The sequence below is a fragment of the Cydia strobilella genome, chromosome 22, assembly GCF_947568885.1.
Source record: "Cydia strobilella chromosome 22, ilCydStro3.1, whole genome shotgun sequence".
In the NCBI taxonomy this organism is placed as follows: Eukaryota; Metazoa; Arthropoda; class Insecta; order Lepidoptera; family Tortricidae; genus Cydia; species Cydia strobilella.
In genome coordinates this window covers 410,014-426,814 of record NC_086062.1, presented here as the reverse complement: position 1 = coordinate 426,814, position 16,801 = coordinate 410,014, and the positions used below count along the sequence as shown (strand labels likewise).

Here is a 16,801-nt window from a genome sequence, read left to right as displayed (position 1 = left end):
ACTCAACGACGCGTTACAAAAATATGAATAAATCAAATTTTAATTAACCGTCGTTCCAAAAAAACTGAAACCACAAAAGCGCAACCACTTCCAAGCGTCGAACCGTTAAATCTCAATTTACGAAAAAAAAAACTCTTTCAAATGAACAGGATATCAAAACCGGTTCATACAAACGGTTCTAAAAACAAAAAAAAACTTGAAACTCGAACAAATTCGCAGTAACAAATAACTGTCAACACCCCTTCGTGAAACAAAACGCAAAAAATTAAAAAACAAAATCACAATGAGCCCCTAATCCGGTCGTGGGAATAGACATCAGGCCGAAAACAAATTTAAAAAGTAATATTCCTCCTTCCATTTTTCAAATTTCGTAAACGGAACGTTAACGAATGCAATTTTCCTTCGTTTATTCAAATGGGTTTCTCGCCGGCCAGCGTCGAAAAAAACAAAATTATGAACGCAGCGGAAACGTTAAACAAACATTCCATAATCAAAATATCGGTTAGCCGGCCATATGACGCTATAAAAAATGAATCGAAGACATGTTGATCAGTAGCTAATATCGGAAATAATAGAATTATCACGGATTATTATCATTTACATGTTCTTTTATAAAACCGGATGCGGCAGAAGGACAAAAACGATTTAATAATAAGTTTTCAAACCCTTTCTTGACAAAGGTATTACAATATGTTGTTTTTTAGGAAGGGATTATTTAAATTTGGAACGGGTTCTCATAGACCTCAATCTTAAGGTCAGTCGACCAACTTGGGCTGCGGCAGGCAGACGCTAGGTCAAATTTAAATACGTTAAAATTTTGTGTTGTTTAAAATTAAAACCTATAACATACTGCCACATTTTAAACGAAAATATATACATTCGGAAATTTTATTTTCAAAGTGAAAAATTGTGAAGTGATTTTTTAAATACAATATTGTTTAAAAACAATTAAAAATAAGTTTAAAAACGGTTATAATTTAAAATAAGATAAGTTAGTGGGTGTATTAAGTTAAAACTATCGCGCTTCTAAATATTTGCCGACGGCCGATCTATGACTGAAGTGACCTAATTTTAAGTTGAATTTTTATTTAAATTTAACATATTTTTTAATGTATTTCATATATTAGAAGACGCTTTTAAATATAAAATAGATTATTTACAAAATCATTAAATTATTTCTATATTAATTTTTAATTTTTAACGTAAATATATTCACTTTTTTTATAAAACACTGTTCTCGTTCACAGCGAAATATCGAAATATTTTTTCAAAATAGTTTATTAAAATTGGATTAATCAGTGTAGTAAGAACAAACATAAAATAACTACATGTAGTGTTAAATGTTAATGTCAAAGAATCTTAGAAAATAATTATTCAAAATCTAGTTAGAAACTTTTAGGCGGCTAAAAATTCCTAATACTCGTAAAACTGACAGTGACTTATTTGCAAGCTTTTGATTAAAATTTTCACTAAAAAAACTTAACATTGTTCGGACGATTAAATTAATATTAAAACATTAGGTTGAAATTAATTTTCTAAATAGCTTTTCTACAACATCAAAACTATATATATTTCAGTTATTTTCAGTAAACTTGGCAAAAACCAAAAGCTCGCAAAAACGCGCCTCAAACAAAACTAAAGAAAAAACTCACCTGAATCTCATTGACGAGTTTCTCGGTGATGATCTTATGGTCCGGCGTGGCCGGAGGCTGCGGCGTCGGCGCCGGGCCCGGCAGCTCCGGCTCCTGGGCCGGCGTGCCGGGCCGGCTGCGGTTCCAGAAGTCCTGCATCTTGAACCTCTGCTCTCCTTGCTGGATCGCCGGAATGTGCAAAGATAAAGGTGCTGCCCGCAAGTCCAAAGCGCTCCCTCCTGCTGACGCTTCGTTGTTCTCTGCAGCCGTCATCTTGAAGGAGTTCTGAAGCCAAGAGGCCACGAAGTTGTCTTCGTCTTTCGGTTGCTCCAGGAGGCGAGGGAACGGCGGCGCGGCGCTCGCTTCAAACGCGCCTTCGCCGCCGACCTGGTCACCTTCTTCCGCTATTTTCGGTACTTTCGCCTCCCTCGGTGACCCCTCCTCTACTTCCGTCTTCCGATAATCATGGAGGTCCCTGTACCTCTCCTGGAGCGCTAGGGATATGTTCTCATTGAAGTATTTCAACATGAATTCCAGTTTTGGTCGTATCGTCACAAATTCATGCGCGCGGTCTTCGCACCTGCAAAAGCGATAAGTTTAAGTTCGCGCGGGAAATGTCGGAAAATCGCGGAAGTGAGACCTCCTTGAGACGCGGTCGGACGCCGACTAACTTCTTGGAGGAAAAGTTGAGCGTCGCGGCGCTTTCTTGCGGGGTGGGGCGGACGGCCGCGCAAGGCGAAGACGGCGCTCCAACTAGCAAGACGCGCCGCCCCCGCCGCCTTAGACGCCGCTAAGAACATCCCCACCGAGTTGGGCGCAGGCGCCCTCGTTTTTTCCGAGGAAAAATGCGTCCGGTCAAGGAAAAGACGCGCGGTCGGCGGGCGCCCGCGAGCGTGTGCCGCCCCGCGCCCCGCCGCGCCGACTCGACCAAAATAAGAACTATTTAAAAGGGCGCGAAGTACCCCGAAGGGTTGCTCTCTCGCTCGCCCGATCTCCGTATCTTTCCCCATGCGTTAGAAAAGGATGACGATACAATTTTTTTCTAATGAAAAGAATGGATTTCTTTGTGGCACCGCTCCTGCTCGCACGCGCGAGGGGTGAATATGAATGTTTCGCGTGCATTTTTAAATTTCTTTTAGTTACGCCTCTTCGTATTTTTTCGGTCAGGCGGGGCTTAGGCCGAGGGGTTCCGGCCACCGGTGTTTTAAGTGGTTCGGTTTTTCCGGATTCGTTTACCTAAACTTTTTTTCCTTAAACATGCCTACTTTTCGTACTTCTACTTCTACATATACCTAATAAACATACAAAAAACGGACAACTTTCAGCAGCAAATTGCATTGGAAATATATTCTATGACTTTCAGATCATTATTTGGGCCATTGAAGAAATATATTTCAGCTAATCTTCGTAAGATTATCTAAAAAAAACTTTTAAATCTAAGGTTCATATCTAAGTTACCCGTGGTTCTAATAGATGCGAAGCTTAGTTTCTTAACTTCATAGTGTTCTGCTACCCCCCGATAGATGGCGTGGCGCGTTGCGGAAAAGAAAATCTTAAGAAAACTTTCAAGAGATGGTAGTAGTTGCGGAAATCGAGGCTCGAATTTTATGTAAAAATTATTATTTCGATAAATAAAAGTTATAATGAAACAAAACAAGATAAACATTTTCCTTCCTGAAAGTAGATAGATATTTTTAACAAATTACTTTGGAAGGAAGGAAATTGCCAGGAGAGTGGAGGAGGAGGGTAACTAGTGTAACCTCTCTCCTGGTTTCATGAATAGGTCAGAGAAAATGATAAATCATAACCACAATCTGTAGTTTCAATTTTTTTATATATATTTAAGTGGCTTAATACCGAATTTTAGTTAGTATATCTAAAACCATGATTAAACTCATGATCATGACCTGTTAATTTTAAATAAATGAAGTGACATTTATCCATGGAATTTTTACTATTCAGTATTCCTATATTATACCTATATTATTTAATAATGCAGTTTTCTACAGTGACATAAATTTGAAAGAAATGCTTCTTATGTTTAAAGACTAAGCAGATATCCATGTCAACAGATGGCGCTGATGTGTATGCTATTACGTTTAAACACAAATATTACACGTTATTTGAAAATATTCAGAAGATAAAAATAACTTTGTAATCTGTATAAAATTAATTTTGATGCAACATCTTAAAGGTGCATCCACACCGCAGTAAACTTTTGATGCAACATAATCTTAAAGGTGCATCCACACCTCAGTTAACTTTTGTGTAGCAACTGTGAAGCAACACAACAACAACAACTGTGAACAACAGTAAGTATGGTAACATAAGCTCGCAGTGCCCTTCACTCGGCTCCATAAAATTAAAAAACATATTCAGTTCAATTGTGTAAGATTTTATAGTAAACTTCCAAACCATATTACTGAATTATCAATTAATAAATTTAAGGATTAGGTAAAACGTAAACTTATCTCTAAAGCCTAATATTATAGCACACAAGACTACATGAATGACGAAACACCGTGGGATTAAGTGTGATTGAAAATAATTATTTATTTATTACGATGTTCATAATGATGAAATTGATCTCAATGTATAAAAAGTAGGTATTAATCCGTATTTAATGACACTTAGATTTTTATTTTAGAAAGTTTCTAGACAAGTATTTTCTTAAACAATTTTGGTGTTTGACGATCCTGTTGTTAAATTCTTATAAAGTTTGACATGTTTATAATAATTCAATGTTTTTACGAACAATAACAACTGCATCAATAAATTGCTCTGATATTTAAAGTAATATTTGTAAATTAAAAATTTAAAAGTACTTTTTGATAGATATAACACTTTAAATTCTCGCGTTTTGAACACATATTTAATTACACAAACGGGTCTACCGCGATATAATTTTATTGTTTTACCTTAAATTCCGACGTTTCAGCTGAGTTGCACCAGCTGTGGTCACGGAAAGACCACAGCTGGTCTGGTAGCTGGAGAATTTAAGGTAAAAACAATTAAATTAAATCGCGGTAGACCCGTTCGTATAATTAAATATGTGCTTGTTGCTAGGCCTATTTGAATAAAGAATATTTTGACTTTGGTACTATCAAAGAGGATATAATAAGATAGAGCGGTACTGTCATAGTAAATTTTGTAACCACTGTAAATTCACTGCCATCTATCTACACACTTTAAAACTAAAAATGAAGATTTATAAAAATACGTTAAAATGTATTTAAATATGGATAAATATTTTTTTTATTTGCATTAATTATTTTTATATGATTTTGACCCATGTTCTTTCACTGATAAAATTATAAATAACAAACGAAACCGTCAATGCCCTCTATACGAAAGTAGGCCAAAACTAGTATCTGATCGAGAATCAAATTTTCGTGATTTTCGAGGCACGTTTTTTCCTTAGACTGTATCCATCTATTACGGAGTTATATCTATCTTTGGTACTATGTACTACTAGGTCTACTAGGTACTAGGGTATGTAGGCTAGGGTAGGTAAGTATAAAAAATATTTATGATAATTTCGAACACCATTAGTTTATGTATTTTCGATGAATAAATTATAAATCAAGCTGGTTTTCCGATAAACGCTATTAAGTTGACTGTACCTTGTTCCAAGCCTTCAAATTGAGATGGCAACATTCGTTTCTTACTGGCAACACCACAGTTCCGATGACGTCAGGCGCAATACCGGCTTTTATGGCGGGTTTTTTCCATGTTTTTTACGAATCCAGCTGGCAGGCTGCGCGCCAATGCTCAGACCATTGGCGATTTGTTTCTGGCAGAGGAAACACCTATAAATTAGCTTAGAAAATTTTCGAAGTATTTTCTAAATAAATTCAGTTCTAATATGAATAGTTCAAATCCTGATAGTGTTCAACATGATCCGGGCGCATCGGCTTTAACTGAGCACGAGCGCATGGCCAGGTTAGAGGATGTAGTGTCCAAATTAGCCCACGAGGTAAGGTCTTTACGTGACAATTTTTCTACTCGCCCGCGGGAATACTCCAGTGATTCAGACGTGCTATCAATTGTCTCGCCTGAGGATCTGGAAATTCCAGAGGCTCCTCCGGCGCCTGTCCCGGGGCCTGCAAAGGATATTAGTTTTAAACTTGAGACTACCCTCAAGTCGTCGGGCGCGATAACCTCAAAGGAGCATGCTGATATTTTGGACAAGTTGCAGCATTTCAATTCAAACGACTGGTCACAGGTACGGTACATAGATGCTCAAAATACGTACGTGTCATCTCCTGGCTTTACTGATTTGGAGAGTAATGACATGATAAAGTCTTTTGATCGTAACCGTGCCCTCGCCGTTACGGAAAAGACTCTAGCCGCTGTGTCTCATGCTCTCATCATACAAAATGAGAAATTGAAAGCTGGCTTTGAAACCTTCGTGTCTTGGATAAGTTCGCAGGGTGATTGCACGGTTGAGGCGGTAGCAGACAAAATCAACGAGGTGTTTTCGGAGGGTGACTATTCTCGCATTCACCTGGACCTCTTGCAGATGGTCTGTGGCCGTCGAGCAGACATTATCCAGCAACGGAGAGATGGAGTATTGAACTTCGTCAAGGATCGCTACATGAAGGAATCTCTTCGAAAGATCCCTCCAACACAGGAGCACCTCTTCGATGATAAGCGGTTTTCTGACTGTATAACGAAGAATGGCGGAATTGACAAGGTATTTTTCTGTCCACGCACTCCTGCGCAAGGAGTTGCTAGCAAACGAGCTCCTGCGCAAGGAGTCTCACAGCCGGAGCAGAGCAAGAAGGCTGCGGACTATTCTAGTTTCCGCGTGTATTCTGGGCCCTCTGCTGCTCCCGCCCGGGCTCCTCAGGACAGAAAGCGAAAAGCCAAGCCATTTCGATCCAATCAGCGAAGCGACAAATATTACAGGAACAGGCAAGGTAAGCGATCTCGCAGGCGCTACGACTGACTATCACAGCTTCCAAGCGGGTCAACTGGAGCTATTTATAAATCAATGGAAAGCCATGGGGGCTCCAGACTACATAATCAAAATTTTGTCTGGGTACCAGATACCCTTTGTCAAAAAACCGCCTCTAGTTCACCCCTCCAGACTTTCGTCAAAATTATCCACGAAGGAAAGTCCGGAAATGATCGTTCAAATGAAAGGCATGATAGAACAGGGTGTGCTAGAGCCGGCTTCGTTGACCCCAAGTTTTGTATCGAACATGTTTCTGGTTCCGAAGAAAGGTGGGAACGTACGCCCAGTCTTCAACCTAAGACAACTAAACAAGTATGTATATGTGGCCAAATTTCACCTCATCAATATGTACAAGGTCCCAGACTTTCTTCAACCAAGAGATTGGCTCGTAAAGCTCGATCTCCACAACGCATACTTTCATATTCCGGTCAAGCCCTCACACCGGAGATTCCTGAGAGTAATGTTTCAGCACCGGCTTTGGCAGGTGACCTCCTTGCCGTTCGGCCTCGCATCTTCTCCGCGGACATTTGCTCTAGTCACAAATTGGATTGCGGAAGTGCTGAGATCTCGCGGTATCAGGGTCATCGTATATTTGGACGACTTTCTTCTTGCATACCAGAGCCGTTCATTGTTTCAGAATCAAGTAAGACTCACCCTTCAGATCCTCGAGGGTCTAGGCTGGACTGTAAATTACGGAAAGTCCGTGTTAAATCCCCAGAAGTCCATGGAGTTCCTGGGTATTCGTTGGGATCCTTGGAGCAACCTGAAGTGTCTTCCAGAGGCCAAGATTCAAAATGTTGTGCAGAAATGCCGGATGATGGTAAATCGCAGGTGCGCTTCATTAAAGCAGGTCCAATCTTTACTGGGTCTAGTGAACTTCGCAAGCTTCGTTGTTCCGCGGGGTCGACTCAACAGCAGGCTGTTGATGACGTTTTGCAACCAGCTGCTGCACATGTCTCCAAGAGCGAAGGTAAAGCTTCCAGTAGCCCTATACACCGAGCTGGATTGGTGGATCAACCACGTAGCTGCCACATCTCCTCTTCATCCTCCAGCGCCCCAATTCTTTTTGACTACGGATGCGTCAGGCCAGGGCTGGGGCGCTCTGCTCAACAACAAGCAGTTAGCTGGCCAATGGTCGCAGTGGGAGGCGCGTCAACATTCAAATCTCCTAGAGATGATGGCAGTGCAGAAATTCAAAAATTCAAAATTCAAAATTCAAAATGTTTATTCTGTAAATAGGCTTAAGCTAGCTCTTTCACATGTCAACTTATAACTATATATACATAATTATTCTATTTTAACATAAATGCATCCTTATCTTCTACGAATTCCTTAACCGTATAATAAGCTTTTTGTAAAAGCTGTCGTTTTACAATTGACTTGAATTTATTCATTGACAATTTCGTTAATTTAGATGGTAACTTATTATAAAAGCGCACACTGTTCCCCATAAATGACATATTATTTACTCTATTTAAACGGAATTTCGGAATCGCCAATTTATTTTTATTTCTAGTGTTAAAATTGTGTATGTCACTATTCAATTTATACATGTCGATATTTTTTCTTACATACATTATATTTTCGTAAATATATTGACAAGCAACAGTGAGAATATTGATTTCTTTAAATTTATCTTTAAGAGACATTCGCGTTCCTAAATTATATATGTTACGAACAGCACGCTTCTGTAAAACAAAAATTGAATTAATGTCAGCGGCTTTGCCCCACAATAAAATGCCGTAAGACATGACGCTGTGGAAATATCCAAAATACACCAGCCTTGCTGTCTCAACATCTGCAAGTTGACGGATTCTTTTAACTGCGTATGCTGCTGAACTTAGTCTACCGGCCAGTGTAGAAATGTGCGTACCCCACTGTAATTTTGAATCTAAGGTTAGGCCTAGAAAAACAGCTTTATGATCAAAATCTAAAATTTCGTCTTTTAAAACAACCTGAGCGTCACTCGCATGCTGTACATTAGGCAAAGAGAATTTTACACATTTAGTTTTCTTGGCATTGAGAAGTAAATTATTAGTAGTAAACCAATGAACTACAGAGGACAATACATCATTTATTTCATTTAAATCACTCTGTTTCCTTTTTACTTTAAATATAATAGATGTATCATCAGCAAAGAGAACCAACTTATGCTTTTCATTAACTATATAAGGCAAATCGTTTATATAGACGAGAAACAAGAATGGGCCAAGAATAGATCCTTGGGGGACGCCCATTGAAGTAATAGACCCCGACGATTTGGTTTTATTTATGTCCACTTTCTGAATTCTATTTATAAGATAGGACCAGATGAGATCAAGAGCCTTATACTTCACGCCGTAGTGGTAGAAGGTAATAACATCACAGAGCCGCTTACTGACGCAATCGTCTCTAATGATTATGTCGGACAATCGAACGGTTGTGTCATATCTGCGCAACGAAGGCGGTACGAGGTCACAGCAGATGATGGAGATGACTTACCGGGTGCTGGATGCATTGGACCGCTATCACATTCACATGACAATCCAGTTCATTCCCGGCAGATACAACACGGAAGCAGACAGACTTTCAAGGTTTCGCGGTCAGTCGGAGTGGCACCTGCTGTCTCCAGCGACGCACCAGATATTCCAGGTTTGGGGTACTCCTCAAATAGACCTTTTCGCATCGAGGAGAGCTCATGTGGTACCGACATATGCGACTCTAGACCAGACGGATCCAGATGCGTCCTTCGTCGATGCGTTCAGTCGGAGATGGGAGTATCAACTGGCGTGGATATTTCCTCCCCCGTGTCTAATCCCGAGAGTTCTCGGTCACCTGAACGACGCAGAGGGTATGTACCTATTGATCGTGCCGAATTGGGAGAAGGTGTTCTGGCGCAGCGACCTGAAGAGCCGATCCCTGGCCCCTCCAAGAGAAATTTGGGACCTGGAGAACCGGTTAGTAGACACACAGACTCTGAGACCTCCAATCGATGTCAAGCGGATAGCTTTAGAAGTCTGGCTGATACAGGGTGGGCCGCATTGTTAGGTACGTGGAACGATAAGCAAAAGGATTTACTTGCAAGCGGTTGGCGAAAATCCTCGTTAGCTTCTTACAAGCCAGCGTGGCTAAGATGGTGCAGATGGTGTACTGCCCATCATGTCGCCAGAGACAATCCAGAACCACAAGATTTGGCAAGATTTATTACAGACTTGCACCTGGTAGAAAAGTTATCGCATAGTACAATTTGCTTACACAAATCGGTTGTCTCAACTTTTTGTCCCGTACGTTCAGGCCCACCGCTTAGCTCGCATATAGTTGTTCGCCAGGCTTTGAAAGCTATAGCTTTGAGTAAACCAATGTCTCGTAAGGAGAGTATATGGGATGTTAGAGATTTATGTACTTATTTAGAGAATAACGAACCTCTACAAACCAGTTTATTTGAGGTGTCTAAGAGATGTGCGATTTTGTTATTGCTTTGTTCAGGGCGACGCGTACATGATCTGACGTTATTGAGTATAAATGATTCCAGTTGTAAGATTGATTCTGACTGTATTATATTTTGGCCCGAGTTCGGTTCCAAGACAGACACTGCATCGCGCAGACAATCTGGTTGGAAATTGTTAACATGTGATTACAATAAAAATATAGATCCCGTTTATTGGATAAAATTATTAATTTCCTTGTCTCAGAACCGAAGAGGGAATATAAATAATCTATTTATTTCTATATGTGGTCCTGTGAAGCCAGCTTCACGAACCATCATTGGTGGATGGATAAAGGCAGTCCTTAAAGACGCTAATATAAACAGTAGTGCGGGTAGTGTCCGTTCCGCAGTTGCTTCGTCTGGCTGGCTTGATAGTCATAATATTAATGATATCTTGGAAAGAGGCAATTGGCAAAGTGCTAATACATTTCACAAGTTTTATAGAAAAACAATTAGCACTCATAATTCACATTCTAATCCTTTAGATAGATGTTTTAATACGATATGATTCACGCATTCTAATCAATGTTAATATAAGGTCATATGTCATATACCAATTATGTGTAAAAGTTGATTTTTATTTTAATGCAATACAGATTTCCTTATAAGTCTATCTATTATTTTATTCACATTGGCGATCTATTGAATATTACCAATCCTCACTCATCCAGCAGTCGATAACAAACACTTCTCAATTTGAAGGCTTGGAACAAGGTACAGTCAACTTAATAGACAAATTTTACCTAAAAATAAAATTTATATTAAGTTACTTACCTTGTTCCAAGCCTGATTCCATTGCTGCCTGCTGGCAATTTGTAAAATTTTAGGTTTTTTATACTTACACGATTAATTTCATTCACATACACATTTTATCATATTCATAATACTTATATTTCAGCAAAAGTAAGTATTGTTTATTAAAGCTTTTATTTCAGCAGTAGGGTTTAGTTTTAAGCTTGTCTTTTCAGCTATGTCAATGAAATACCGTGCTACCTCAGTAAACAAAACAAGTACCTACAGCTGCGCTGAATACTGTGTTTGTTTACATAATAAAACGTCGCCACCTGTCTACCCACAGTGGCTATTTTGCCACCAGTCTATCTACAGTGGCTACCTACCGTCCACCATCATATTGGACGGTAGGTCAAGGTAATCAAATTGAGAGTCCAATGGTCTGAGCATTGGCGCGCAGCCTGCCAGCTGGATTCGTAAAAAACATGGAAAAAACCCGCCATAAAAGCCGGTATTGCGCCTGACGTCATCGGAACTGTGGTGTTGCCAGTAAGAAACGAATGTTGCCATCTCAATTTGAAGGCTTGGAACAAGGTAAGTAACTTAATATAAATTTTATTTTTAGGTAAAATTTGTCTATTTTGGTTGGCGTTAAAGAATGGATATAAAAATCTTCGGACACTTTTCTTCTTCTTAGATTGGGTTCTGAGTAGACATAATATATATGAAGTAACATGAAAAATCCAAATACGTATAACGTATAGAACCGGCACAGAAAAACAGTATTTTGTGCTATGAGTTGATGTTGTTTTAACATCTTCTATGGAAGCGGAGCGTGATTATCCCAACCTAAACGCGTAAGCGCCATGAATCTCACGGCGCTTACGACGTTTTGGTCCGTACAAGTTGTGATGTTACGAGTATATGCACGAGTAAGTAGGTATTACCTAGTCTATAAAACATAATGAATACGTTCTCCAAACCATTCATTCACCTTCGTCAACATAATTTAGTCATTACAAGCCTATTTAATAGATTTACGGGTAGAAACAAACCTAAGTATATAAAGAAAGCTATGTAATCTATCAAAATGATGGTTCCGTGACAGACGTACTTAAGTCTTTATGTACGTTTTAATGATCTCGTCCAGATCATCAATTCTTAGTCATTATTCTACGATCATTAGTCTATATACCTATTATATAATAATAGTTGCGGCGCAAGGTATAAGCGTAAGCGTTATGATCAGAAAATGTATGTTTAATTATTACAATACAACTAAAATGGCGAATACTAAAATACGCTAAAATAGTCAGGGTCCAGCCCAAGGCGTTTAACACTTCAGTTTTGTATACAAAGTAAGTAAGTGTTTTATTTGTAAATATAGGTACAATTACAGTGGTGGTCAGTGTATATATGTACAGTTTCACTATATTTTACCAAACGGCGTACAAAAACATTGAACTTAATACTAGAAACTAAACTATCATGCTCAACAAGTACGAGTTTGTAATCAAACGAGTGAGTGAGTGAGTTTGTAAAGCAACACGTGATCACTTATCACCCAAGCGAAGTGCTGGAAGTCACGGCGCGAACCCGGGCCGTTCTATCGTGAGTCATCCTTAAGTTTACCCACTTGATGGAAATAATTGAATTATCATAAACTAAAATATACGTCCACGAAAAAGTGTCGAAGGCCTTTCAGTGCCTTCAATTCGAGTATTAAGTTCCCAGCTCTAGGCACTGAACGCCTCGATCACTTTGTTCGTAGGTATTTAGAAGTTTCTGTGCTAGAATAAATGCCTTAGTCACCTCTCAAAACGAAAAAGTGATATACAGGCTGCGTTTCCACCAGACATCTGCGAGGTTGCGTAGCGAAGGATGCTTTTGTTAAGAACCAATAGAATCACTTCATTTATCTGTGCTCGCTCAGCGTGTACTGATTTTATTGGTTCTTTATAAACACTAAGAATTTTGAATTATTCACGGTCAGTTTCAGTTTCACTAGACTTATATGGACCGGGATATAGACCGTGATTATGATTACCTTTTGTATTGTTTATGTGGAGATGAAATATCGGGAGCTCATAAACAATACAAAAGGTAATCACGGTCTATATCCCCGTCAATATAAGTATTTACAAACACATTCTTCGCTACGCATCCTCGCAGAAAACGCAGATAAGCAACAGACTAAAAATATAAATTAATAAATAAGCTCCGCTTTCGCCTATCAACGCGCTTGCCACTCTTAACTTGAAAAAATAAATAAAGCTAAGAAACAGACAGGTGACATTTTTGTTCCGCTTCCGGCTATGTAACTGCTACCTCTCATAACTTAAATAATCTAGGTAAAGCTAATGAACAGGCGTGGCCTGGGAGGGTTCTTTTCCACGCTGGGTGAGCACCAAGACGGACAGACTGACATATGTATGTGTGAATGCTATTATAGTTTTTACAACGTTTTAAACGCGTGTTCTCATGTTTATGGATGTTATCTATGAATTCGTTCTTTACCTATATATGAAATAAAACAATGTAAACGGATTATATCGCGTATAATGAATTTAAAATACATCATTACGTTTTAAACCTCTTACAGCGTTCGTGGTCAACAAATTTTTCGTTATACTTATACAGGTTGGCCAAAAAATATGTGCATACCCGTTTCCAGGGAGTGTTTGGGATTATACTGAGCAACTTTTACTATGGGACCAACCACGAAATCGCGAAAAAAAAATTACCCTCCCATAGAAAATGGACCAGCCAAAATGTATGAAACAGTCAAATTTTTTTTCGCGATTTCGGCTTGGTCCCATAGTAAAAGTTGCTCAATATAATCCCAAAATCTCCCTGGCAACTGGAATGCACATATTTTTTGGCCAACCTGTATATATTATCTTATGAACATGTATATTTCGGTTAAGTGCAAGACGTATATAAAATCTTAAACATATACAATATAATTTTATTGATACCTATATTGTGAACAAAACTGAACTCAGTTTTATCTCTAAAACAAGACCGATTTCAGAAAATTATGTACCTAATAAAATTTTCGTCTCTAAATGCGGTCAAGAATATCGGCCTGTCAGTTGTTCGGAACTGTCAAATTTTTTGTTTTAACTGACAGGCTGATATCGTCCGGCGGACTGGTAATGGGTTCCCTTAAAGGTCGTTTTGTGTAAGATTGCCCCAATATCTTTTATTTACTACTACCAACTTTATGCTCCATGAATCCGCCAGCTCTTATCCCGAGTCGGCAAACAAAGGGGTGGCCGCGCCAGCTGCGCGCGCGCGATCAACTTTATTACACAATATCCTGTCTGTCCGTCTGTCTGTCCGCTTGCGCGGCTATTTCGGTAATGTAAAGGGGCGTGTTCAGAAAAACCCTTTTGATAAACTGACATATTTGTTTCTCAGTTTTGTGACTATTTTTCACATTTATTATGTACGTGACTCACTACACTTATTGACTGTCTGACTAATCTAACTACACATATTTTTAAGAAAAGTATGAGTAAAAGTATAAGTCATTTTCGAACTTAAACTATAGTGAGACATATTTTCGGATTCTTTGGGAATCCTTCCTCAGGCACGAGTGTCCGCGGCGGTTGTGCGTCATGTCGTGTCGTGTCGTGCGCGTCGTGTCGTAAGAATCCGAAACATGTCGCCAAAAGCGACTAAAAAGAATAGTGAGTGAAACCGTACTGATCTAAATATATGTCATTTTTTTGATTTTTTTATGATATAGTAGGCAAACGAGCAGACGAATCGGCCGATGGTAAGAATTTACCGTCGCCCATGAAGACCTGCAACACCAGAGGGGCTGCAAGTACCTTGTCGGCATGTAAGACGGGAGTACGCTCTTTTTTGAAGGCTTGAAGGTCGTATCGAAACAAATATGCACCAATAACAAACGTAAAAAATATGAAATACGGTATTTAAAGACCTTTTCTTTTTTTACTGAATAACCCCATTACCCCAAAGACACTCGCCATATCTAAATCCACGTGAGGCAAGTGTAGAATACCTGTAGGAATCCATGATCATAACAATATAATGAGTTTAATAGCGATATGAAGGAGCGAATATCCAATCAATTAGGTTTATTTCGTCAATTAATACTTGATCGATTCCCCCTTGACCTAGTAACCGGTAGATTTGTGGGTTGAATATGTGAATATACGCATAATACATACATATATGTACTATTACTTTATTACGAGAACTAATATTATAGTGTCTAAGTATAGTAAGCGGGAAACGTACAAAAGCAGCGCTTGCAACTTTAGAGGTGGCACATGCGCATAGCTAGTATGCCTACATATTTAAATTATATTTTAATATATTATTGAATGACAAATTTTCAAACAAAGAATAAAGATAGAAAATAAAAAATATATTTGAAGAACAGATGCTCATTTCACTTGCAGGTCAAAGGGAAAAAAAATGTTTTTACAATTGAGGAAAACGAAAAGTTCAGGTTTAAACCTGGATTGAGAAATACATGCAATTTTCAGCATTAAAACTTAACGATTTCCTTAGTTGTTACAATTAGTTTTATTTATAAGTAGATTTAAATTAAGTTTTAATTTTATATCATTATAGTGTTCAAGATAGGTAAAGATTTTTGTTGCACAATGTTGTTAGTAGGTATATTAAATCTTAACTTAGTCCTTAAAACCTAAGGCGTAAAATGAGGGATGAAGTCAAGATGAAATTTAATTGTATAAGAATTTAAATCAAACTGAAATATTTGCGAATACACATGTAACATAATATAACAAAACGAGAACCAATTTCAAAACCATTTGACCCTTCCGAATATGCAAATTTGAGAACACAAGGGCACTAATATTGTCACCGTTTTTTGTTTTTGGCTTTTGAATTTGAACTTGGAACGAAACCGGTTGGGTGTTTTTTGGTCTCGCAAACTATTATTCTTCTATTGTTTGACTATGGGAACGAAGACAAGATTGCATGATAAAATACCTTTTGTTTTGAGATGTGGATATTTTTATTGTTTTTTTAATGGGAAGGATGGGGATTTGGCAGTTCCCAGGTATGAATGATGGCAAAAATTAAAAAGTAAGTTGAATGTTGTAAAGGTGACATGTCAAGGTAGGTACTTCAACAACTTCTCAACGGTATCGTTTGCGATTTTAGTCATGTTTCTGTATCAAACATAGATCGATTTTGAATATCAGCCTAACAATCCGAGGAAACTCTGCCAGTGTTTTTAGTACTATACCGCTGGGGCCATTTTCAGTTAATTTACCGTTATTTTAGATTAATTTAGTATAATTTAGTTTTAGTCTACTTTTTATTTTATCGGTTGTCGATGAAATGCTACCAGATACTACATATTAAATATTGTCCTTTAAGTAATAAAATAAATTTTTTCTCTAAAATTTTTGCTTACATTTTCATAAAAACTCCAAATAAAATAAACGAAAGTAATCACTTTCAATCATTCCTTTCTAGAATATACGTTGAATAGTTCAAATAGGTAACGATATAAAAGTTGGTCGGGGCCGCGCGGCCTATTTTTAATCATTTTTGGAAACACCGTGAAGGGTTGAGGTATAGTGATATGGAAAGAACTAACGACCGAACGAACGAATGAACGAAAGGACGAATGAACTGGAACTGGAAAGAACGAACGTTTTAAACTAACGACCTAGTATGGACCTAGTCGTTAGTTTTAAACAAAACTGAGTAAGTTTTGATATTTAGTTCCTTAGAAGTGCCAATTTTTTTTTATAAAAAGAGAAAATTAAACATCAATGCAAGATAATTTTTGTCGGTTTTTTAAATCCCGTTTAAATTTTTAGGGTTCCGTAAGGTTAAAAACGCTTTCAGACAACAGAACGGTAAAAACGGGACCCTATTACTAAGGGTCGGCAACGCGCGTGTAATACCTCCGGTGTTGCAGGCGTCCATAGGCTACGGTAACTGCTTACCATCAGGCGGGCCGTATGCTTGATTGCCACCGACGTGGTATAAAAA

General features: G+C 38.4%; 2 protein-coding genes across 9 annotated transcripts in view; one reads left to right on the top strand and one right to left on the bottom strand.

The window, feature by feature from the left end:
* The window catches only part of LOC134751575 (zinc finger protein 184), a 146,945-nt gene that overhangs the window by 82,650 nt on the left and 47,494 nt on the right, over positions 1–16,801 (bottom strand). For 3 of the 8 annotated variants that reach the window (XM_063687041.1, XM_063687044.1, XM_063687047.1), the window contains exon 1: positions 1,653–2,435. In XM_063687041.1, the coding sequence (XP_063543111.1) occupies positions 1,653–2,159 (507 nt within the window). In that variant the 5' untranslated portion in view covers positions 2,160–2,435. Of the gene's footprint in view, positions 1–1,652; positions 2,440–16,801 lie in introns of those variants that run through there. The other 5 variants (XM_063687042.1, XM_063687043.1, XM_063687045.1 and 2 more) reach the window with 4 other exon arrangements.
* On the top strand, positions 8,992–9,618 carry LOC134751595 (uncharacterized). Its single transcript, XM_063687070.1, has one exon. The coding sequence runs from the start codon at positions 8,992–8,994 to the stop codon at positions 9,616–9,618; it is 627 nt and encodes a 208-aa protein (XP_063543140.1).